The sequence below is a fragment of the Planococcus citri genome, chromosome 4 (genome assembly GCF_950023065.1).
Source record: "Planococcus citri chromosome 4, ihPlaCitr1.1, whole genome shotgun sequence".
Classification (NCBI taxonomy): domain Eukaryota; kingdom Metazoa; phylum Arthropoda; class Insecta; order Hemiptera; family Pseudococcidae; genus Planococcus; species Planococcus citri.
In genome coordinates this window covers 63,490,281-63,515,366 of record NC_088680.1, presented here as the reverse complement: position 1 = coordinate 63,515,366, position 25,086 = coordinate 63,490,281, and the positions used below count along the sequence as shown (strand labels likewise).

Sequence of the window (25,086 nt, the reverse complement as noted above, 5' to 3'; positions counted from 1 at the left end):
AAAAAAACGATTATCAAAAGATTGCTTGGAGAATAAAAACGTAATGCTGGTCAATTTTTACCAAACAAAAACACAAATGAAACGAAACAATACAAAACAAAACCGGGCCAAATAGGTAATTTTCAAATTGATCGATCATATTACATGAAAAATCGGAAATTATTCGGTTTTTTTATATTTATGGTTTGTTCAACGTCACAATGAGCATTACATTATCAGGTATTAAAAGTGACAATCTGATTTTAGATCAGAAGGCCCCAATAAGTCTGATATGCATGCTACAATTGGATTTTTTTTCAAACATAATCGATCATACGGAATCGAAAATCGCAAATGAATCGATTTTTGAAATTCGATTAATCGACTTTCGAATCAAGCTCAATTTTTGATCTGGAAGTTTACTTTTGAAACTGAAATTGATTTTTCATTTCGACCATAATCGATTACACAAAATCGAAAATCCCAAATAAATCGATTTTTGGAGTTTGAGAATTCGATTAATCGATTTTCGAATATGAATCATTTTTAGTCATCAGGAAATTTATTTTTGAGGGAAAAATTGGATTTTATATTTTAGAACATGATCGATCATCAGATCGAAAATCGCAAATGAATCGATTTTTGAAATTCGATTAATCAATTTTTCAATCAAATTCAATTTCTGATCTCGAAATTTTTTTGAAGCTCAAATCGATTTTCAATTTTGGAACATGATCGATCATATGAGATCGAAAATCGCAAATAAATCGATTTTTGGAATTCGATTAATCAATTTTTCAATCAAATTCAATTTTTGATCTCGAAAAATTTTTTTAAGCTCAAATTTATTTTCCATTTTGGAACATGATCGATCATATGAAATCGAAAATCGCAAATAAACCGATTTTTCTATTAAGCTCAATTTTTTATCTCCAAATTTTTTGAGGCACAAATTGATTTTCCATTTTGATCATAAGTGACTATACAGAATCGAAAATCGCAAATGAATCGATTTTAGGAGTTCGGGAGTTCGATTAATCGATTTTCGATCATGAATAATTTTCAGTGATCTGGAAATATATTTTTGAGAGTAAAATTTATTTTCCCTTTTTGGAACATGATCGATCATACGACATCGAAAATCGCAAATGATTCGATTTTTGGAATTCGAAATAATCAATTTTCGATCCCAAAATTTTTTTCGACGTTCAAATTGATTTCTTCATTTCGAACATGATCGATTGAACAGAATCAACAATCGGAATTTATTCGATTTTTAGAGATCGATTTTCTACCCTGAATAATTTTTCGTCATTAGAAAATATATTTTTGAGTCCAAAATTAATTTTCCCTTTCGAACATGATAACATGAAACATAATCGATCATATGGAATCGAAAATCACAAATAAATCGATTTTTGGAATTCGATGAATCGATTTTCGGTACCTTAAGATCAATTTTTTAGACAGGAAATCGTCCATTTCCGAGGCTAAAATTAATTTTCCATTACAAACTTCATCGATCACATGCCATCAAAAATCGTAAAATGAATCGATTTTCAAGACTCGATTAGCTGAAATTTGATCATGATCAATTTTGACGAGGAAATCTATTTTTGTGGTTACAATTGATTTTTTATTTCCAATCCGAACATGAATCGATTTTTAATTGTAGTCAATTTTTGATCAAGAAATCTTTTTTTTTGGGGTGAAAATTGATGTTTCATTTCAAAACATGACTAATCGTGTGAAATCGATTTTCGAGATTCGATTAATCGATTATCAATAATAATCGACGTTTGATCAGCTAATCCAGCATGAACGATGTATTTTTAGACTTTAGAAATGCAATAATATTTTTCTTATACGAAATTTTGAAATTTGAACGTGATTAGCAACTCAAAATAATGTGTCCATAAATGAAGTTTTCCAGGATAATCCCACCATTAAATTTTTTCATGAATTTTACGTTGGGTTAATAATTTTGAAAAATTCAAAAACTCACTTTCAATTTTCCGTTTTGAGCAGCTGAATACTTTTGGTGAGCTACCCTATCTGTTTTTATGCTCTAGTTCAAGAAAAGGCCGAGCAGAGTTGGAAACTGAGTGATAAAACTGTCAGTTGTGCACCCTACATCCAAATTTTCATTTTTGTTTCTCACTTTTTGAACACGCTTGTTATGTTCATCGTGGCCACATCCAAACACATTTTGTATCTAAAGCAAGAGCCAACTTACGTGTTTTTTTATCAGAAGTTGAAGCTGAAACCAAAGTCATGGTCGAATGCGACGTGGTTTTCATCGTAGAAGTGGTAATCATAGGAGTGGTAGTTGGCGCTGGCGTCGTAGTCGTCGTTGTGGTGGTTGATGATGTGCTGGATGTAAATGGCCTATGCGGATGGTATTTGTGGGTAGTGGTAGATTCAGTCTGAGGGTATTTATTCGTCAATAAATACCATGGTTTTGGTTTAGTAACAAATGGTGGCGGTTTTGAGGATGGTTTGGTCCATGTCATAAATGGTTGTTGGGTAGAACTGTGCCAGTGCGGTCGATATTGGTAGTTGTTGTTCGAATCAATATGATTCGAAACATCATCGATTTCGTTTGATTCCCAGTTTTGATTATTCCAGCTGTAGACAAATGCAAAAAAAAACAAAAAGGTAAATATAGAGTGACGGATTCAAGTATGGAAAATTGTTGACAAAGTATATACCAAAAACAAATGCTTACTTATCAACAGTAGTGGAAGATGCAGTACTAGTAGGAGTATTAGTAGAAGAAAAATGACTAGAATTTTGACGATGCTGTACGGGCAATACCGTCGACAAGATCGTCGGTCTCGAGACGAAATTCGGTCTCAAATTTGAAGCAGCTGTTTGTAAAGTGGCTTCGGTTGAATTGGTCGTAATCCAACTCAATGTTGGTAATTTGGTTGACGGTTGACTAGTTGATTGATTGGGCTTCGAATATACATTAACACGGTCTGGTAAGGAGTTTTGAAAATGTTGACTAGGTGTGGGGAAAGGCGCATGAGAGGGTTTTTGAGAAGAGCTCCAATTATTCACATCTGACTTATCGATACTATTGTACATATTATTTACATCGTTGTAATTTACATTCGGCCTGATTTGATTATGTACAGGGCGTCCATTAGACGACGATACGCGATCGATATCGTTATGGTTTGGTAAATATAGAGCTGGACGAGCCGTCGTCGATGGCTTTGGTCGCGGTCGTGATGGCCTGTTGCTGGCTGACGGACGTTGACCGGATGCCGGTTGCGTGTACAGGATCGCCGGCTCCGAAGAATCTGGTATTTGCAAGATTTGGCTAGTGGTTAAATTATGCGCGCAACAGCTACCGAACATGAATGTGTCGACACACATTCCAATATGATGGCCTTCCGTGTTTATGCACTCCCACACGAACATGCAAGTTCCTTCAAGACCATTCACTGAGCACGGTTTTGGATTTATTTTATGATCTGCAAAGTATACAACGGGTAAGTTGATTAGTTCAAGTTCGATTTTAGTGATATTTGTAAAGTTTAGGTAAAATGGCTTTTGAGGAGGTGCACATTGTATTACCTACTGTTGGCTGAAAGTTATTAATTTTTTGAAATTTGTGAATTCACTCACAATGCCACCAAGACAAACAAAATCTTGGACTGAATGAAATTCTACTCAAAATAAGACCAAAAATGATGCTATGAAGACTTTTAAAGTATTATTTTAAAAGAGAACTTCCTTGAAAAATAAATTTAAAGTTATGAATTCTTTCTCACATTTTTCCATATCAAAAAATGAAAAAAAAATGTATTTTGTGGACTTTTTTTGAAAATTTGAAAAGGTTTTAAAACTAGAAAAATAGGTATCACAAAAAATGAAAAAAAAGAGATTTTGTTGATATTTTTTAAGAAAAAAAAATGAAAACCCAGAAAAATAGGTATGGAATTTTTAAAACCAACAGTTCAAAGCAAAATTTTTAAAAAAAATCTATCTTTCGGCAATCATCACTTGAATAGAAATCATCAAAACTTGAAAGTGGGTATGTACATTGAAATTAGAATAATAAAAAACCTTTTAAAAATTGAAAACCAAGTAAGTAGGTATACAAAAAGCTAAATTTGAAAATTTGAAAAAAATATTAAAATTTCATTTCACACTCCTCTATCTTTAATTCCTTATAATATAGTTAAATCATGAAGTTTCATTTTATTTCAACAGTTGAAAAAAATTGCCAAGTTTGAAAAATCACTCAATAAAATACTTATCTACCCACATTTGAAAATTTGAAAACAAGTAGGTAGGAAGGTGAATAATTGTAAAAATGAAGAAAACTATAGAAACACCCTATTGGTGCTAGAAAACCTGCAAGCAATAAAAAATGAACTTTCTTATTTGACAAAGTTTTTGTATTTTGTAAAGAATTTTGGAAATTGGAGAATTATTAAATGTAAAAAGGTAAAAAAAAATTCAAAGAAAATGGAAAAACAGAACAAAATAATGAATGTTTGATTGGAATGCTAAAGAAAAACTTAGGTATAAAAATTCAAAATTAATAAATTACCCAGAAAAAAATTTAATTTAAAACATATGAAAAATTTGGAAAAAATCTTCAAGACTTCTCCTTCTATCTTCAATCTTCAAGAAAATGTAAGAATACAATGGGAAAATGAGTTGATTGCACTGACATTGCATGAAAACTCTACAAATGCTTGAACTGGGCTATCAACATAACATTTTTTTCTAGGGGGTACATCACAACTTTTAAGATTAATTACCCAACTTCCTAATTAGCAGAGGATGGTCCATTTTAATCATCCATGAACAAATTGGTTTCTCAAGTTTGAACCATTTTTATCGCATTTAAAAGAATCTGACCAGAAATGAAATTTATCAGTTTCTGTGGGGAATTCTCTGCTCTGGCCATTTCATTTCTCTCAATTTTTTTTCTAAAGTGTGTTTATTTGTATTTCCCAGTTTTGGATATTTAAAAACAACGTAATACCTATATATGTAAGTAGATGACTTGATTCAATGGTTAAAAAATGAAAAATAACTTGAGAGCTACCAATACTTATTAGTTATTAGGAAATGAAAATGATGACCAACATTATAAAATACCCGACTTGTAGTACCTATTACCATCTATTCTAAACATAGGGTAAGTGCAGGTAATATGGGGTACATAAGTTCAAACTCTTCCTGAATGGAGAGAAATTGATGAAAAATGAAAATTTTTGCGACATTCGAAAATTCAAACATTTACCCATCTGTGATAAAAATTGTGGTCACTAAAAATCATGTTTACTATTTTTAATTTTTTTTTGAAAAAAAAGTTCAAAATCGACATTTTTGAAAAAGTGCAGGTAATATGGGGTACCAATAACAACAACAATGAAATGACCTTTGAAAAGCCAAACAAAAATGTTTTCCAGTTTTACATTTATTTCACGCACAAAACATGGTTTCCCATGATTTTTTTCATAATTTTTTGATTTTTTGAAAAAATTGTTGAAAATTCACCAAAAAATGGCAGATAACATGAAGTATTTGTAAAAATGAAAATAAACGAATAAAACAAACAGGAAAAATTATTTTTATTCATAATTTTTACATTTGTTAGTGTTTTGGTTCAGAATATGTCAAAAATCTGCAAAAAAACAAGGTACCCCATATTACCAGCATGTGAAAATTTTAACGCCAAAAATGTTCTATTTTTTTTTCAATTCAGAAAAACGACTCATTGAAAAAGTAAAGTATGAAATAGATAGTAAAATCATGGCTCTTTCCGACACTCTACTTGAAATTTCAAAAAAATATGTATTTTTCACGAAAACGTTCAAAAAACTTGACGTATCTGTTTTGGGGTTGCATGAAAAAGTCACCACCGACGAATAAAAAAGAGTACACGTGACCAATCGCCTCCGGGTCTGATCAGATCATTTTAGAATCATTTAAAAACACTCCTTAAATTTTTTCCTGTTGGATAGCACCCACAGAATACGAAAAAAGCGGGTACCCCATATTACTAGCAACCCCATATTACATGCTTTTACCCTACTTATTTCCATAAATTTTGAAGTTTAGCAATATTTAGTGCAATCGTCTTTTTTCCTTCAAACTCATCAATTTGTTCACTTTATCTTCCATCTCTAATTCTCCTTTTACCAACTGAGGAAAATGGTCTTCTCTATAGTGGAATATTCTGAATAATAGACTCAGCGCTTCTCTTATTTCATCCTTTTCTGCAGGTTAATGATCTCGTTCTTTTCTCAGAATAATTTCTTGAATGCTTCTTCAGAAGTTTGAACAAAATTGGTGTTTGTTTCTTAATTACCTATGCTTTCTTATAGACTTGATTTCTGAATTCTGCTTCTTTATGGTTTCTTTCAACATGTTGTGTTTCCAGCATTAGGGATTGATTTACCTCATTTATTACTTGGACATCAGATACAGGTTTGTTGAATAAGTGTAAGATGGCATTTTTGTTGTGTTCTCATTCTTCTTCAACTTGTTCTTTGAGTTTTCACTTTTGCAAATTTGCCTCACTCATGAGATGATGAACTTCCACAAAGATGTTGTTATGCAATGTGAAAAAAGGGTTCTCCTCTATTGAACTCGCCCCTTTAGATGAAAATCTTTAATCTGCCGATGATACTCAACAAAAAAAACCACAGTCGGGGACTGAGGAAGTCTTTCTCTGTAGTTGAGTATTCTGAATAATATACTCAGTGCTTCTCTTATTTCATCCATTTCTGCAGGTCGGTGATCTTGTTCGTTTCTCAGAATTTCTTTAATGTGTCTTCAGCAGTTCTAACTAAACTGGTGTTTGTTTCTTCATTGTGCTTTCTTATAGACTGGATTTCTGAATTCTGCTTCTTCGTGGTTTCTTTCAACACGTTGTTTTCCAGCATTAGGAATTGATTTACCTCATTTATTACTTGGACATCAGATACAGGTTTGTTGAATAAGTGTAAGATGGCATTTTTGTTGTGTTCTCATTCTTCTTCAACTTATTCTTCAAGTTTTCACTTTTGCAAATTTGCCTCACTCATGAGATGATACACTTCTACAAAGATGTTATGCAACGTGAAAAAAGGGTTCTCATCCATTATACTCATAGTACTAAATTTAGATGACCAAAAAACAATATTAGGTAAGTACTTGAAGGTAAAAAGTTTGAAAAACTTGTTTGAAAATTGTAAGTGATGAGAAGTAAGAAAAAAAGTATAAGTAGGTAGGTGATCAAAAACACTGAATACGTAGGCCTCCACAATCACAAAATTAAAGGAAAGTGCCTTGAACAACCATGGTTAATTGGCACTAGCAAATTTTAAATCATTTTCAAGAGTTACAGGGACCTGTAGATATGTGACGGGCATTATACACATACATAATACCTATTCACAGGGCATCTGTTTCTCTCATCCATACTCATATGTAAGTACATTCATTCTGAAATTAGGTTAACAACAAGGATGATTTCATTGATAACAGTGATAAATCCAGATAAAAATGTTCTCCCTTCAAAACCCATCGCACCATTTGTAGGATCTTTGACCCATAAATTATCAGTGTAACACAGTTCAAAAATCATTAAAAACGTTCTAAATGAAGATTAGAATGATAAAATTTAAGTATTCTTAGTTTTCAAAGTGAGAAGAAATCAAATGTTATCGTTGTTCTCACACTTAGGTTATTGCTTGTCAGCTACAGATTATGGAGTAAAATAAATATCTTCACCACAAAAAACTGGTCAAAGAGCAGACAATACAACAGAAAAACTATTTTAAAAAGTTAACAAGTCTAAATTTATAGTTTTCCATACAACTTTGGTTATCATTAATTTTTTTCTCTGTGGATTTAGTTTATGGCATAATATTTAAGAAATGACTACCAAAAAAAAAAAAATAGTATGTGTGATAGCCTACATTGTATCCTTAAGTTGAATTGATTTCTGCGACTTTTTCTTTAGAGTGTGATGAAAACTTGATGAAAATGAGTCAACTGATGCAGTTGAATCTCTGAAAGAAAAAAATGTATTTTCTTGTCATTTTTGGCATTTGTAAAATCAAAATTACAAAGAAAACGCGTCTCCTCAATGCAACGTTTTGATACATACCTATCTATGAATCAGGATAAAAAATTAAGTCCAACAGATTAAAACATTTCCAGTTTTGAAAAATTATTTCAAAAAATTGAAAATAGGTATTTAAAAATTTAAAACAATTCACAAAAAATGAAATTAAAAAATTAAGAAAGATTGAAAAATTATTGCTGAAAACCTGTACAATATTAGAAGATGAACATATCTTACAAAATTATTGTTGTATTTTGATTGCAATTTTTGAAAATTCAAAATGTTTTCAATGTCAGATAACTCAAGAAAATAAGGGGAAAAATTGAAAACTGAAAACAGTATCAAATTTTTAAGACTAAAAAGTAAGGGAAAACATTAAAATTACAGGTACCTATGTACCTAGTTTTTTTAAAAATAAGTTCACTAGAGAAATTTTTAAAACTGAAAAATTGAAAAATTATTAAAAGACAAAATTCAAAACACTCTAAAATTTTGAATGAAAATTCTTCTTCAAAAAAAGAGATCAAAAAATGTGAAAAGTTATCACTTGAAAAAAACTGAGTGATAGAAAAAATAAACAAACTTGACAGAATTATTGAAAATTTAAGATACTTACTGACAAATTTTTCAAATTCAACAAAGTCAAAAAAATTTCAAAACTCTAAAATTGAAAAAAACGTTTAATAAAACCAAAATCAAAGAAAATTGAAAGCAATAATTTTCAAAGAACTGATCATTAGGGTGGTTCTTATTTATACTTGATGGAGATTTTTTTCAATTTTTTTCTACTCCCCCCCCCCTTCAAGTGGTTCCATTTGATGAAAAAATAAATTCTATAAAATTTCAACCTCCAAGTAAAAAAAATGGAAAATGAAGCAAAATTCATCCATTTTTGATTTGTTTCGTTCTGTTCCCTCCCAATAGTCTCCATTTGAACCAAAACAATCCCTCAATTTTTTTCCTTCCCTCTGTATAATTTGTCAAGATTTGAACATAACGTTGTACATTTCCATCATTGCTTTAATGCTAGTCAAAGTTGAGCCTCCTCCTTCATTTGTTTTAGATACCTACTACAAAAAGTGTTAATTAATATGGACGTCAATTCTTGACAGCCGTTTTTTTTTTCAAATACAATGTATTTATTAGGTAAGTATATCTGTCAAATTTTGAGATAATTAGCTACCCATGACAAATTTTTCCACTGTTCTGTGTATTTAAAATTTTTTAAGAAGCTCTATACCTTATTTCAAATAAAACTAACGAAAACATCATATTTCTCATATTCCCCAAGAATCTGACTGATCCTAGGAACCTGAGCCATTTTCACAAAGCACCTCCTCATCATCAAACCATCTCTCCCTTTCGTGAAAGGGAAAGAGATACCCGCTAATTAAACATATACGCACGGTTACCAGAGGAAGCTGAATTTCTGGAATGACTGACGGCAGCGGTGAATCCAAAATTATTGAACAACATCCACAGAAGAGGAAACATGGCGTAGACCACCGTGAACCATGACGGCATTCTTTAGTACCGCTTCCCTGAAATCGATATAAATATTGAAAATTTTCACCTAAAACTGGATGATCTAGACAGATGAGTCATTCGTATTGACCTAATTCAATAAGTGTACAAATACGCGAAATGGCGAAAACGATTCTGTGTGAAAAACGACAGCGACCGGGGCCGGCGCAGCGCGGCGTGATGGCTCTAAAGCCGCATCTATTTATTTGTTAGAGAATGCTGCAGACATGCGACCAACTGTCAGGCGACTTCTGTTTGGCATTTTACACTTAACTATACACTATAGGAGTAAAATATCGCAGATGTGTAATTGTTCATTCTTTCTAGTTTGTTTTTTGTTTGTGAAAGCATTCTTTCGTAGTAGGTAGGTAGGTAATTGGGTTCGAAAAATGCTTTCTTCTGCGAATTTTACGATAATCCGATCGTTTAACAGACTGTTGTTTATTTGCATAACGAAAGAGGTAGACACCTATCATCTTTTCTGTTTAATCGTTTGATGAATCAATCAGAAGATTCTTTTTATCGATTAGGACGAAGTATACATATTAACATTTTTTCTGATGAAATCATATAGTTGCTGCCCTGTATTATTATGCAAATGCAAAGCATTTCCTCCTTTATTGCTTCTAGGTGCTTATATGTTCATCTGGTTTGACTACAGAATATCTAAACCTATACATAAAAAATAACCGATGCAAATATTCTCAGCGACTTAATCGTTTTGCAAACGCGAGTCTATTAACTTTATACTCGTTCGCAGTAGAAGTTTTTAGTTCATACTACGTATCAACATTTAAAATAAATTAGAAGTGAATGGAATAGAAGAAAAAAATGCCCATTAAGTTGATGGATTCTTGTATATAAAGAATACACTTTCAACGTTATGATTAGAATTTGAAAGCATTTCTTGGTACCTATGTTCAACCTTCAAGGTCATTTTTACGTCAATTTTCAAATATCTGCCCACATTCTCAGGTAGGTACCTACCCAGATACTTTGGCAACCCATAAAATTTTCGTTTTAGTGTCGTTTTTTTCACAAGCGATGTTCATCGAAGAAATTAGAAAATTCCTCATCAATAATCCACGAAATTAGAAAAATTTGATTTTTAATTTCTTTGATGCCGAAAGTAGTTAGGTATGCATTTCACCTACATACTTTGATCTTTTTCGAGGCTCCCGGTTCTTGGAAAACCCGCATCTCTCTTATTTCATTAAAATTCTTGCATTTGTGCATTTTTGCCCTAAATTGATGATTTCTTCAAACATTATTAGTAATTACATTTTCAACTATCGATGTTCAACATTTTTAGGTAATCTGGTAAATAGGTATGTGTTTAAAAGGGACCACGATTCCTGCTCCAGAAGTTGATTGGGAGCATAGAATGGCAAGGTTTTTTAGGCATAAATCATAATCCAAGATTCGAATAATTTTTGTTTTTTTTTGATGCGATTCTCGAGATTCTTGATACAACAATAATTATTAAGTTGGTTTGAGCCATTAATCACCTTCACGAATTCATCTGCTATATTACTTCTGATTTTTGCAACATTTTAGTAAAATTTTGAGATAGTTCATCAAATTTAAACGATGTTTCAAACAACTATTGTCAAATTTATCTCAATTTGACTTTTAAAAAATTCAATTTTTGGCAATTTTCAGTTATTTTCAAACCCATTTAAGCATTTTTTATGATATTTCATGTAATATTTGCCATCTCTTCGTTCAAGTGGTTTATTTCTTTGAAGCTCTCTTCTGGACAAATAAGAGTATCTGAATTCCCATAAACCAAATTTCTGATCACGTTTCTGCCACAGCTTTTTGAAAGAAACAGCCCAGTTCGGCCGGAGGGGTGCTAAGAAAAAAAATCCTCTCCCATAGTGTTTTTCAGAGCCCCTCTAGTTAAATTTTGTGAATAAAAATAGCGAATTTCTAACTTTTATTTGAGGAACTGAAAATGAAGTTGATGACCAATTTTCTAAAATTGAGCATTTTTTCAGATATCATCACAAAGTAGGTATCTACTTTTTAATTTTAATTTACTTAATTTTTTTTCAACTTGACTCTTTTTCTCTTGAAAAATTTGAAAATAAAATTTTCTTCTTGTATAAATTTAAATGTTAGAGATAATTTTTTTAATTTCCTAGCCCCTTTTTCTGAATTTTACAAAAATGATTATTTTTATCCATTTTTGGACCAGAAAACTTTCAAAACCATGTTTTATATCAAGGGAGCAAAGGGTAAGTGGTTCTTTTTTAGTTTCACCTAATATTATATAATGTGTATTTCATCAAGTCTTCCCCCGCCCCCCCCTCTTCCCTGCAAAAAGTGAGCTTTAGGGTGTTTTGTTTTTCACTTTTCTTTTTTTTTAAATTCGAATAATTCGATAAAGCCTTGCAAAAAATAATGGTCAGATGACCTCAAAAAGACGTAGAAATAATTTCAAATTTGAAAATCAATATCTTACTTTCCTCCTCCCCGCGAGATCACAAAAATTTGAAAAATTGGAACATTTTGATGCCCACTATCGCGAATAATAATTATAAATTGATTGTTCAATTTGTGTCATCTTTAAGGAGAAAGTCACAAAATTATATTTTGAGAGAAGGAATTATTTTGAGAGTTCTTAAATTTACCAAAAATGAACTTTGAACTTTTCTGTAATGTTTTAAATTATATGATATGGAAGTGCCAAAAATATCAAGAGATCGTTTGAACAAAAATAAAATTAAATAAAATTGGGAACATTTGAAAATTTTAAAATTCAAAGTCCTAAACTCTGAACTCTCGCCTGGCCATTTCGCAAGGCTGCATTAAATTTGAATAAAAAAAATGAAAAACAAGTCAATTCAACGTCTTATTAGACGTATCTTCAAAATTAGGCACTCCAGTAAATGACTTTTGAAAGCTGCATGAAATTTTAATTAGGTACTTGAATGCTAATGAATTTTCTCGATTTTGAAAATGTTGATAAACTATCCCTCAGTTTAAATAACGTTATCTTGAAAAGCCAAGTCAAAAAACCATGTTCAAAAGTTTCAAAATCCTCAAATTTGGACACTTGCCCTTTTCGATTCTTAGATTACATAAATTAATTTGAAAAAGCTCCAGTAATGATAAATTTACAAGCTCAAATTCTGAGATGTTTCATCACTATTAAGATTTTTTTGGCCTCAAAATTTTTTGGTCTAAAAGTTTCTTGTCTCAAGATTTTCAAGTTTTGTGATGGGATCAAGATTTCCTGATCCTGAGTTTTCTTGGTCTCAGATTTTTTGGCTCCAAGATTTCTTGTCTCGAAATTTTCTGGGTTTGAGATTCTTTGGTCTCAATATTTATGCCTCAAGATTTCATTGGTTCAAAATTTCTTGTCTAAAAATATCCAAGTTTTGTCATTTTAAGTAAGGTCTCCAGATTTCTTGCCTTTTCATATCACTTTAATAAATTTTAATGGAGATTAATGCAACGTTTTTGCCAACTTTTGCTCGGCTTCAATAAAATTTCATCTATTTTGGGTGGTTTTTAGTGATTTGAAAAAATAGTAGGTACATAATGATCAGCCTATAGCGGGTCAATAATAAACACTGTTCGTGTTTATACGTCCTAAAATTTATTTAGACAGTTTGTATGGCTTTTTGTGAAAATCTGGAATTTTAAAAATTGTTTGGAAGTTCCAGAATGACTTGAAACCGGGCCATTCCACGTCAATTCGACCAAGAAGTGGTAATGGGGGTGGGGGGAGGGTGTCGGCGATTTTTTTGAGATTTTTTCTATGGAAAGACGTTCCGCAGGAATGACCAATGGCGCAAATCGTAGCCTTCTAGCCCTTTTTTAAAGGCTGCTAGGGGGTGTCAGTTTTCAGTGAACTTGAAATATCATCTATTTCAGCAGTGGATTACTCGATAACCGCGATACCTATCAAAATGATTTTTTTTCCAATAGGTAAGGGGTTTAAAAGCCTATTTGGTGATATCATAAAAATCAGTGTTGCTATACTTTTTTTCGTACAAAAAATTAGCTTGAAAAGTTTCAAAACGTAATTTTCATACCGTTCCGACTCTCAAAAATTCTGAAAAAATATATTATAGACAACTTTTTATGCTGAACAACATATCAAAAAATTGGGATGGCATTATGAAGTTTGCGAAAAAATGCGATTTTTTTATGTAAAACATGAAAAAAAGTTTTGAGTGGCGAAGTTGACCCATTCGACCCCTATTTTTACGTATCCGTTGAAAAAGTTGAAAAACCCCTTTCACTCAATGAAATGAACTCATCACAAAAAAATCATTTGAAATTTTTCAAACTAATTTTTCGTGCGAAAAAAAAAGTGGCAACACTGATTTTCATGATATCATCAAAAAGCCTTTCAAAACCCCTATCTATTGGAAAAAAAACCATTTTGGTAGGTATTGCGGTTATTGAGTAATCCACTGCTGAAATGGATGATATTTCAAGTTCACTGAAAACTTTGACACCCCCTAGCAGCCTTTAAAAAAGGGCTAGAGTGCTGCGATTTGCGCCATTGTTAATCTCTTCGGAAGGTCTTTCTACAGGAAAAATTTCAAGAAAATCGCCGACCCCTCTTACCACATCTTGGTCGAATTGACGTGGAATGACCTTTCATCAAACCTTCAAAAATAATTACTTAGATAGGTATCAAAAATGCTTAAAATTTGAGAAATTGTTCTAAATATCAAAAAATGGCCAAGATTTCATGATTTGGACCAAAAATTCGAAATAAATTAAAATACCGCCAAATTGACGTAGAAAGCTGTAGGACCCTCCCCCTACTCCATTATTTGGAAAAGAGTATTTGAACAGTTCTGAGCTATTCTAGAGATTTCAGATTTCAAAGTTGAATTTAAAGGAAACGATTTTGAAAAAATGGTTTATGATCAGCCTAGCGGGTCAGTAACAAATATTATTCGTGTTTATCCATGCTAAAATTGATTTGGGAAATTTTTAAGTTATGGCTTTTTGTGAAAATCTGGAATTTTAAAAATATGTTTGGAATGTTTCAGAATGGCTTGAAACCGCTTCCAATCAACTCAGCATACTACAGGTTGTAATATCTTCATTGTAGGATTAAAATTGAGGCAAACTCAGGGGGAAATTACCAAAAACTCGTAATATACCTTCCATAGCTGGATACGAGAGTTACGTGATGCCAAAGGCTGAAAACTTTATACGAAGTCATTATACCAACTTGAGTTTCTTTTGCTTCGAAAACTTTCTGCAGCTGATTTTTTGGAAGTCACCAATACAGATTGATCTCCAAGTTCTCTCTTCCATACTGAAATAATTATTTGCAACATTACACCTTCAGGCTTATTTACACCACATAGTACATACTCGTAGGTACAACTCAAACCAGTCACGTGCGTTTCTTTTCTCTTTTATACGCGCCAAGGGACCTAGGCTTCTTCACTTGCCAGTTGCCACCGTAACCTCTTCGCAGAACTCGCAATAACACACCACACGCTTCGCATAATACTCTTTTCTTTTAATGAATTTCAATCACATGCGCAACAATATTATAGATATTATCGGAAGCCAGTTCCATAATTAATATCCATACTACATCTACGAGTATCGTGGTATAATACACACAGTTGCAAATCCAGTCTAGGATTCTCTTATACACATACTACAAGGTACCTACTCGTATGCTAAAAAGTTACAATTATAATGTATATGCCCATGCAAAAAATCTACATCTCTGCACATTAATAAATCATCCGACTACTATTTAACACCACCTTTAACTCGCTAATAATCGATATTTCGTTTTACTACTTCACCGCCTCGTGTAAAAACTATAATTATAAATCGATTTTATAATTTGTTACACTCGGGCCAACGTAATTGAATTCTTGTACTTAAATTATCTGTATCTCAGGTATACTCGTATTACGAATTCATAACTCCAGAATCTCATTAAATCTATGGATAAGCGGATCTAACGATGAGAATATTGGCGAAATTTCTAAAACTTTGTTCGCGTTCGTGTGCGGCTCATATTTGTACTTACCTATACCTATACCTACCTATCTAAAAACTACACAAACCGATGAACGAACCTTCGTAGAATGTAAATCAATTGAGGAAAAGTAAAAGTATATCTCATTTTTGTTCTAAATCACGTATGCAGTATGGACTAATCTAGTCTAGGATCATAAATCTAGATGATTGATACTGTTTTGATGAAAATCTCATTTAAATTATTAGGTACGTATTATTTTTTTAAAAGTTCGGTACAGAAACTACGGATTTCTGACTTAATACGTATTAAGCGATGCAGTAAATTGGAATGCACGAGTAGAAGATGAGGTTAGTGGTAATCATTGTGTAATTTATAGAACGTAAGTACAAACGAACGTAAGTTAGTTTTGTCTAAGTCAAATGTTTAAAAAATCGTCAAAACATAAATCAGGCAATTTTCACGAATTTTTGGTGATTTTCCCCCGAGTTTGTCTCAATTTTAATCCTACAAGGGTAGCATGTTGAGTTGATTGGAGGCGGTTTCAAGCCATTCTGGAACTTCCAAGCATTATTTTGAAAATTCCAGATTTTCACAAAAAGCCATAAAAACTGCCTGAATAAATTTGGAGACAATGTATGAACACGAAAAGTGTTTGTTACTGACCCACTATAGGCCGATCATAAGTTTATACAGGCTAATATTTTTTCAAAATCATTTTCTTTCACTTCAACTTTGAAAAATTTGCTTAAAGCTTCAAGATCGTTCAAAATGGTTCAAAATCCCTTTTCTGACTAATGGAGGAGGGAAGGTCTTACAGCTTCTACGTCACTTTGGTGATATTTCGATAGATTTCCAATTTTTGGTACAAATCATTAAATTTTGGTATATATTTTTTGATATTTTAGAACAGTTTTTCCAGATTTATGCATTTTTGATGATTATTTTTGGGGCTTAGATCAATAGATAATCGATCATGATGAACTTTTCATCTAAACCACTCCCAGCCAGTAGAAAAATTGAAGTGGTATTCAAATGTAAACGATCGACTCAAATTTCTGTTTTATATCTACTGAATTTAATTTTCTGGTTTTTTCAATTATTTCTTTCAAATTTGCGTTTTTTCTATTTAAAAAAAAAATAACAAGATTTAATAAATTGGGATAGAGAGGTAAAATTAAGTTTACAACTGGTTTTCAAGCTCTCAAATCGATCGTTGGCTATTCTCAGCTGTTCTGGAGACTCCAGCAGATTTTTGAATTTTCCAGTTTCTAAAAGATTGTAAAAAGAAATCATTTCCAGCACGTTGACACGCCATGCTCAAGAGCCAAAGTTGCTCAAAAGCTCATCCAGAAATATACATATAAGAGGCTCCAGAGCACCAAACCAGGTTGAACCCAACACAAATCCGTTGATGACCAATTGACCATAGAACTGAACAAAAAATGGTCTCGTTTAGCCTAGTTAAACATATAGTTGAGAATACGCCAGAATTCAATTTTGACCATCCGGTTTAATTTTTGTGCTTTCTGAAAAAGTTCAAAAATCTGAAAAAATCAATATTCTTGCCAAAGACTTCAAAAAGCACCTGGAAATGGAGAAATTAGACTTGGGGGAGAGTCGATATTCACTTTAGAACTAATTTCCATTATTTTCACTAAAAAAAGTTAATGCATATTTTAAAAAAGAGAAAAAACAAATTTCAGAAAATTGCCATTTGCAAATTCTCAAAAACTTCTCCAAGTAAAAATTTGAGAGTCAATTTGAGCAGCTGAAATTTTGGTTACAGGGTCATTCCACGTCAATTCAAACCAAGAAGTGGTAAGGAGGGGTTGACGATTTTTTTGACATTTTTTCTGTAAATCACAGCCCTCTAGTCCTTTTTCAAGGCTGTCAGGGAGTGTCAAAGTTTTCAGTGAACTTAAAATATCATCAATTTTGTAGGTTTGGTACGAGGTCGTGGAGGGGAGAGCGAGATAGACCTTCTTATGCACCTATTTGGTCGCAAATTATATGGATTTGCGGCCGTGATGATATGTACCCCTGTCCCTGTGGTGGCTCACTGAAGAGCCGTGCAGGCTTCTGCATTGTGGCTAACTTAATGGCTATACACAGGCTGCGGTCCTATCTCCATTGTGGCCAACTAAATGTCTGTACAGACTTCTGTGTAGTGGCCAACTGAATGGCCAAACACAGGCTGCTATGCTTAATGCCTATCTTCTGTGGTGACCAACTGAATGGTCTTACAGACTTCCTTGTAATGGTTAACTAAATGACTGACAAGAGAGACTGAGTCACGAAAGAAATGAGAGTACTATAACAGTGAAGTTTATTCCACTAAGTTTCCATCATAGACTAATTTCTAAGCTGGATACAGCTTATATATATACAAAAACCCTTATTTCTATAGACCAATAGGGAAGAAGCTAGCCTGCAACCTTTTTCAATAATGCTGTTTTCTAATGCAGATGGTTAAACCAATCACATTACAGAAAACTGTATAAGAAAAAGGTTCAGTTTAGGTATACTGGCCAGTGTTCTTCACTAAGGTATTACATCGTGATACAAATACAAAAAGAGCGAGTTTGAAATGCATATGTATCACTGTACAATATGGGGGTGGATGTGGAATGTGTCGGACTCTGCAAGAGCTGCTTTCAGATACCTGGAGTTCCATTAGGTCGAGTCAAACATAACACAAAAGGCTCTTGCTTGTCCACACGATCACACATACCCCTACAATTTTGTCAGCAATGGATTACTCAATAACCGCAATACCTACCAAAATGGAGTTTTTTCCAATAGATAAGGGTTTTGAAAGGCTTTCATATCGTTCCTATACTCTCAAAAATTCTGAAAAAAATAAATTATGGACAACTTTTCACGCTAAACAACATAGTTAAAAAATTGGGATGGCATTATCTCGTAAAGTCAATTTTAAAAAATTAAAAGTTTGCGGGAAAAAATGTGATTTTTTTGGTTTAAAACATGAAAAAAAGTTTTGAGTGGTGAAGTTGACCCATTTGACCCCTATTTTCCCATATCCGTTGAAAAAGTTGAAAACCCCCTTTCACTCGATGAATTTGATGAAACAAACTCATCACAAAAAAATCAAAATTCAAAAAAACCCAGTTTTCAATTCCAAACATCAAAAAAAAAGTTTAAAGTAGGGGGAGAAAGTAATTAGGTACATTTTCTTTCTTTGTCTATGGTTGTACCTACTTGTAAAATGCACACATCCGGGTCCAAAATGTGGGGGGCACATGTCAAAATCAAACACATTACTTTTGTTGATTCTCGATATAATTGCATTTCTTCGCATAAATGCAATTATCCACCAACATTATGTCCTCTGACTCTTTCCTAAGGAGCCTCATGAACTGAACAGATACACGATTCAACAGGGAACTTGATATCGTGAAGTGCGAAGTCATAAATAAGTAGAAAACATCATAAATTGTTCAGGTAGGAAGCCCTGATGGTAGATCTTCTCAGGGTTAAAGCGTACGAAGGAAATTATGACATCTCAATTAGCCAAATGATAAATTCATGTATTGATAACGTAAACTCGTAATATCATAGGTTGCTCAAATCGTATACATGAATGTGACTTCTATAATTAAATAATAATTATAAACTTCTAGTAGAAAACATAATAAATTGAACGCGTAATTTGGTGGTAGGCTTTCAACGTTTTTAGTTGCATATTGAGCCAAAAACCGAAAAGCTCATATACAACCCCCTGTTGGGGTCTTGGTTAAGGACATCGCATTCTCTGGATTGCTGTGTCTACTGACGAGCTTTTAACCCTGACACCCGAGTGCTAGTTACATTCCACGGTTCCTCATTTATGATCCTCATGACTTATATCCCACGGTACTGTTGAGATATAAGAATGCGTAAGGCGTGACTCGATATGTTGGTCCATGATGAATGGGATAAGTTCCAAGCGTCCTTAGAAAGCGTATCCGCAGCATAAATTGGTATTTCGAAGTATTGGTCACCGAGGTATTCCACTGGGCAGCAAGAAGTCGAAAGCGTGAGGAGGAATGCGTACAACAACTGGAACAGCTAGCATGATGAACTGTTGGAACTAACAACTGAGGAAAAAACGCTTGCGCAGGAGCTTATAAGGGCGAAAGTTCAACGTAAAAGTAGCAGGGATGACAGATATTCAATGCGAAAGTAGGGACATAACGGCGCGCGTCGAGTAGGTCTTATTGGCATAATAAATTGGTGGTGGTATTGCGGAAGGGTTGATGAGTCGCAAGTATTTCCGGTGACTGACGTCACAAATACCATAAATAAAATGCGTATGACGTCACGACTACTTTAGAATTACGTAGAAACATTCATTTTCTACCGCCTATAGTGGAAAAAGTGATCATTTCTACCGCTACAAATTCATTCTGTTGACTTATCTTGGTCTCTTTCTGACGTAGGTATTTCAATCATAAAAAAAGTTGATAAAAATCACACTCATAGCAAAAAAATTTAAATTCTTTTTTTGGAATTTTTTTGAATTTTGATTTTTTGTGATGAGTTTAATCCATTGAGTGAAAGGGGGTTTTCAACTTTTTCAACGGATATGTAAAAATAGGGGCCAAATGGGCCAATTTCACCCATCAAAACTTATTTTCAAAAAAATTGTATTTTTTCACAAACTTTCAATTTTTTAAAATTGACTTAACGACATAATGTCATCCCAATTTTCTAATATGTTATTCAGCATGGAAAGTTGTCTGTAATATAATTTTTCAGAATTTTTGAGAGTCGGAACGATATGAAAACTACGTTTTGAATTTTTCAGCCAATTTTTCGTACAAAAAAAAGTGGCAACACTGATTTTTATGACATCACCAAAAAGCCTTTCAAACCCCCTACCTATTGGAAAAAAATCCATTTTGGTAGGTATCGCGGTTATCGAGTAATTCACTGCTGAAATGGACAAGTAATATTTCAAATTCACTGAAAACTTTGACACCCCCTGGCAGCCTTTAAAAAAGGGCTAGGAGGCTGCAATTTGCGCCATTAGTCATCTCTTCGGGAAGCCTTCCACAGGAAAAATTTCAAAAAAATCGTTGAACCCCCTCCCCCCTTTCCCCTTCACCACTTCTTGGTCGAATTGACATGGAATGACCCTTCTGCTAATGATGAGGAGCAAAATTATTGGCAACCATCACTTCTGATTATTCCAAGTTGAAATTTAAATCAATGATGGAACCGAATTGAGAAAAAATCAGTTTTATTGATTCAACCTCTTCAAATACTTTGTTAACTTCTCCAAGTCGAAAATAAAATACACTTATACTACATGATCACAATAACTCGTCGCAAAATCTTATTCAAATCTCAATAATGTAAATAACTCTTAAACGATCGCTTTGCATAAGTTAGCATAATAATACGCAGCTCTACAGACAGGTAAGCTGGTGCAGAGCACTTCTTTTTCTTTTTAAATCCAATTCAAAGAATTTGTCTTCAAACATGGCATATCATACTCTCTACAAGTTGGCAAAAGAAATACTCGAGATATTGCGACTTTATTCTGTGAGAAACCCTCTCGTATTCATTTAGCTATGTACCATTTGCATTGTAAGAATAAAGAGAAAAAAAAAAAACCTCGCTTTAATGAAAGAAAGTCTATCCGCTTACAAATTACTTACTCGCGTAGCTACAGCTACATATAGGTATTCGTTTCGAATTTGAAAGTAATCCCGAACTGTACTGGGCATTCGAAAGCAACAATGCATTATTCTGATGCGAATTAGGTACCTGGAGCTGGCCGCTTCGTCATCATTTCCAGCAATCGTGACTTTTATTAACTCCCTTCGCTACCGCCTCACTCGTGCAATTTTTTTCAACATTATAATCTATGATATATGATTTTATATTGACGTTAATGATAATTGTTGCTGTGTAGCGAAATATTTGTACAGTTGAAAAATCGAAACTGAAAAAATTTTCTCTTTCATTTTATACAAACTCGATGCACTCACAATGAGATACCTACCTATACAACAAGGTTACACATATAGAGAATTTGCTAATACGTTCTAACTATAACTATGGCCATCCGTCCATCGTCCATTGGCATAGGTAGGATACCTAAATATAACCTCAGGCTCAATCTCATCACAACACACGAACAAGACAGACGTAGACGATTCGCAATAAAAAAAATACATTCTGTCGGATCGCCGGATTCGGGCATTAAGAACCTTGCACCGCTGCGGGAAACGAATCGAAAGTATGGGCCGGAGCTGGAGGACACATCGCGTACCAATACAGAGAAATTTTTTTGCAGATTCGCTGACGACCGAATTTAGCATTAGTGACACGCGGTGAAACTTGGCCAGCCGCGAAAAATCATACGAGTTTGAACGAGGCCAAAGGGGCGTGCTTTACACCAAATTATCAAATTATCGCCCAATGTATCCGAAATACCAGCTTGGTGTAGAAGAGAATTGTTAGGTATAATTTTTATTTTGCAGAAACTCGAGACGTGCGGTAATCAGCTGCAAAAAAAAAGGGTTATAGGTTAGACACTCCCAGTGGTTTTGAATATCAGATTAAATGAGAGTTTCTTTGCAGGTACACCTCGTCAAGAATGGCGCTTAAGGACCATCTCGCGTACTATAAGTCTGTATGGGTACAGCTGGGTGTGTTTTTTTCCCATTTGTGAAATGTTGTTGAACTAATTTTTGCACATTGAAAGGATATGTCTGTAGATGCTGGGAGACGACTTCATTTTGCGGACCTTTACGCATACAGGGTGTCATTAAAATGTCGATACCATTATTAAAAAAATTAATTCGAGTACCTGGTGTTTCAAAAATGTTCGAAGGATGGGGTTATTGAGATATTTCAATAGCACTTTTCAGCTAAATTGGTAAAAAATTAAAAATGCTACTCAAATATCGAATAAAGTCTTCAAGAATTACATAAATTGAGTGTTCTCTCACTTTACTGAAATATAAATGAATAGAAGTTCAATTTGCAAGTGACTTTTCCTTTCAAGGGAATTTTTTCAAGCTCGATTTTAATACCATGGATGTTGAAGCAATGGGCTATTAGTGAAATTAACGATTTTTTTGCACATTTCATCTGAACGTTTGCGAATGTAACCAGATGTATGGTGAATGTAATAGTGCAGTAGGTACCTACAGCATTGCCTAGGGTGTGCCAGGTGTGTTTCAAAGTTTCTCCAATTTTCGCTACTTGTTAATTGGTTTTGAAATTTTCAAACTGCTTAAAATTGAATGAGCAATTACCTACGCAAGGAGATTAATATGTTATACAGGGTGTCCCAGTTTAATCCCATTGAAAGAGCAGAAAGTTTATGACTTATGAGAGTTGTGGCAGGAAAAGTGAACGTAGACAGCACACTCCCTTTTGTTCATACAGTTTTTCTCTCACTTCCCAAATTGCTCTGATTTTTTTCCCTTGAAATTTATTAAAATTTTCATATTTTTTACTTTTTTAAGAATTTTGAACAGATTCACGTTCTACCAAAAAGTTAGAAACAGCAATGAAACATGTCCAATATTTATATACTCTTGGTCTTTTAAAAATGTTCATAGGGTCATTGCTTCCTACATCGATTCCACTCCCCCCCCCCCAATCATCAGTATATTGTGGTAGCATTTTAGTATTTGAAAAAAAAAAAAAAAAAAAAAAACAGAATATTGAGAGAATGTGGCTAATGCAAAAAAAAAAACACACATAAATGATCTTCATTCCCATGAATACGAGTAAATTGACACCTTCGTGCTATTATTCCATATTGATACAAAATCATCTACATCAACTCACTTGTAGTCTATGTTTTTACAATCCTTTGCATGGCTTTTGAAACTTGGAAAAAATGATGACCAATCTGGCGGAAAGTTCCCTGATTGTGTTAGATCTTCCAATAAATTTTAAAAAATTGGTCAATATTCTCGATTCACAAATATTTCGAGAGTTTTCAACTTGCACCTTTCAAATCTGACTTTGGGAAAACTTTGAAAAAAAATTCAGAGGATATTTTGAGTGGTTACTTTATTAGTCTTCCTTGAATTTTATAACTGAAGGGAGTTTATGGGTCAAAAGTTTGAAAATTCTTACAAATAGTCTGGTTTCAGTTCAAAAGTATGATTTGTAAACAACTAGGTACCAAAAAATCATTTTTTGATTTTAATCAAATTTTAAAAATTTTTGAATTTGGCTCGTTCTTTATGAAAAAATCAAAATTTGATAAAATTGAAGTAAAAAGCTGAAATTTGTTTTTTGGACTTGATTCAAAAGTAGAACGAAGGAGGCTTCAGAATTGCATGAGACCACAATCCATTGCTTTATAACTTATAAGGAAGGTCGGAAATAGAAATTGGGCCAATTGAAATTTTCAAAATTTCTAAAAATTTGAAAATAAAGTCAAGAAGGTACCTGCCTACTTGAAAAGTTTTTATTTTTTACGAAATATTTGAACGCCTATTCCATATTTTTTGGTTTTTATAAAATGTATATTGGGAAAAAACTGAAAATTTTCGCATTTTTGGCAGTAAAATAAATCATGCTCAAAATCCCTCCCTCCCTTGAAAAAATACAAAAAAAATACCCAAAAAAATTTATACCTACTTTTGCGACGAAATTTTTCTAAATTGATCCCAGATTTCAGGGAGAAACTTTCCCCCTCCCCCTGAACTATATTTTGCTTTTCTTGAATGGAGGCTCCTTCTCTACTCTATTTATCAGCTCCTATACTGGGCGATCAACACTGATTGATTGGAAGCCCGTGAGAGGGTTTTTCTTGAAAAGGGAGTTATCTAAGTACATGCACAAGAAGAGTTTTGACACAAAAATTTAAAAATTTTAAAAATTGTTACAAATTTTAATTTATTAAGTAATATAATTTTTTAATAGAAGACTAGCGTTGTTAGTGAGGCCTAGGTAGGTTTTTCCTTTTAAAAAATTTGGATTTTTGGAAGTGTTTTAACTGGGAATTAAAATTTTAAAAAAAATCATACTTACTACAATTTTCGTTTTTTTAATTTTGAAGAGTCTTAAAGGTAAAGGTTTGAAAAGACCAAAATTTTGCTTGATGGTCGACGAAGGTTTTTTCTTGAAGGAAAATTCATTTCGACTCGTACCTAGAAGGATTCGGATCAAAAATGAGAAATTTTCAATAAAATGTTGACAAGTTGTGATTTGAGTATTCCATTTTTTTTTCTGATGTTTTTCCAACGTTAAAGGTAAAAACTTTTTTCCCTAAAAAAGGATTGAGTACTTGGAAAAATTCTAGGCTCAAGAATAATTTTTTTGGACAAACCGGATTTTTTATGATTTTCTTCAAACGGAGGGGGGGAGAGAAGGGGAGGATTAGCACAACTTTTTTCCAAACTCGAGGAAATTCAGAAAACATGCAATTATTTTTTCTAATAAAATCCAGCAACTCTCGAGGATGACAGTGTAGAAAAGCGAAACTTTAAAACAAGGCAATATCCGCCTTCCTAATTATATAGGTACCTAAGTAGAAAAA

The 25,086-nt window shown here is 33.0% G+C and overlaps 1 protein-coding gene across 2 annotated transcripts in view; it reads right to left on the bottom strand.

The window, feature by feature from the left end:
- The window catches only part of LOC135842772 (serine proteinase stubble-like), a 109,478-nt gene that overhangs the window by 8,322 nt on the left and 76,070 nt on the right, over positions 1-25,086 (bottom strand). Inside the window, exons 3-5 of one of the 2 annotated variants that reach the window (XM_065360399.1) lie at positions 9,469-9,603; positions 2,708-3,461; positions 2,216-2,607 (exon numbers count right to left, since the gene is read on the bottom strand). In XM_065360399.1, the coding sequence (XP_065216471.1) occupies positions 2,216-2,607; positions 2,708-3,461; positions 9,469-9,586 (1,264 nt within the window). In that variant the 5' untranslated portion in view covers positions 9,587-9,603. The remainder of the gene's footprint in view (positions 1-2,215; positions 2,608-2,707; positions 3,462-9,468; positions 9,604-25,086) is intronic. The other variant, XM_065360400.1, reaches the window with a different exon arrangement.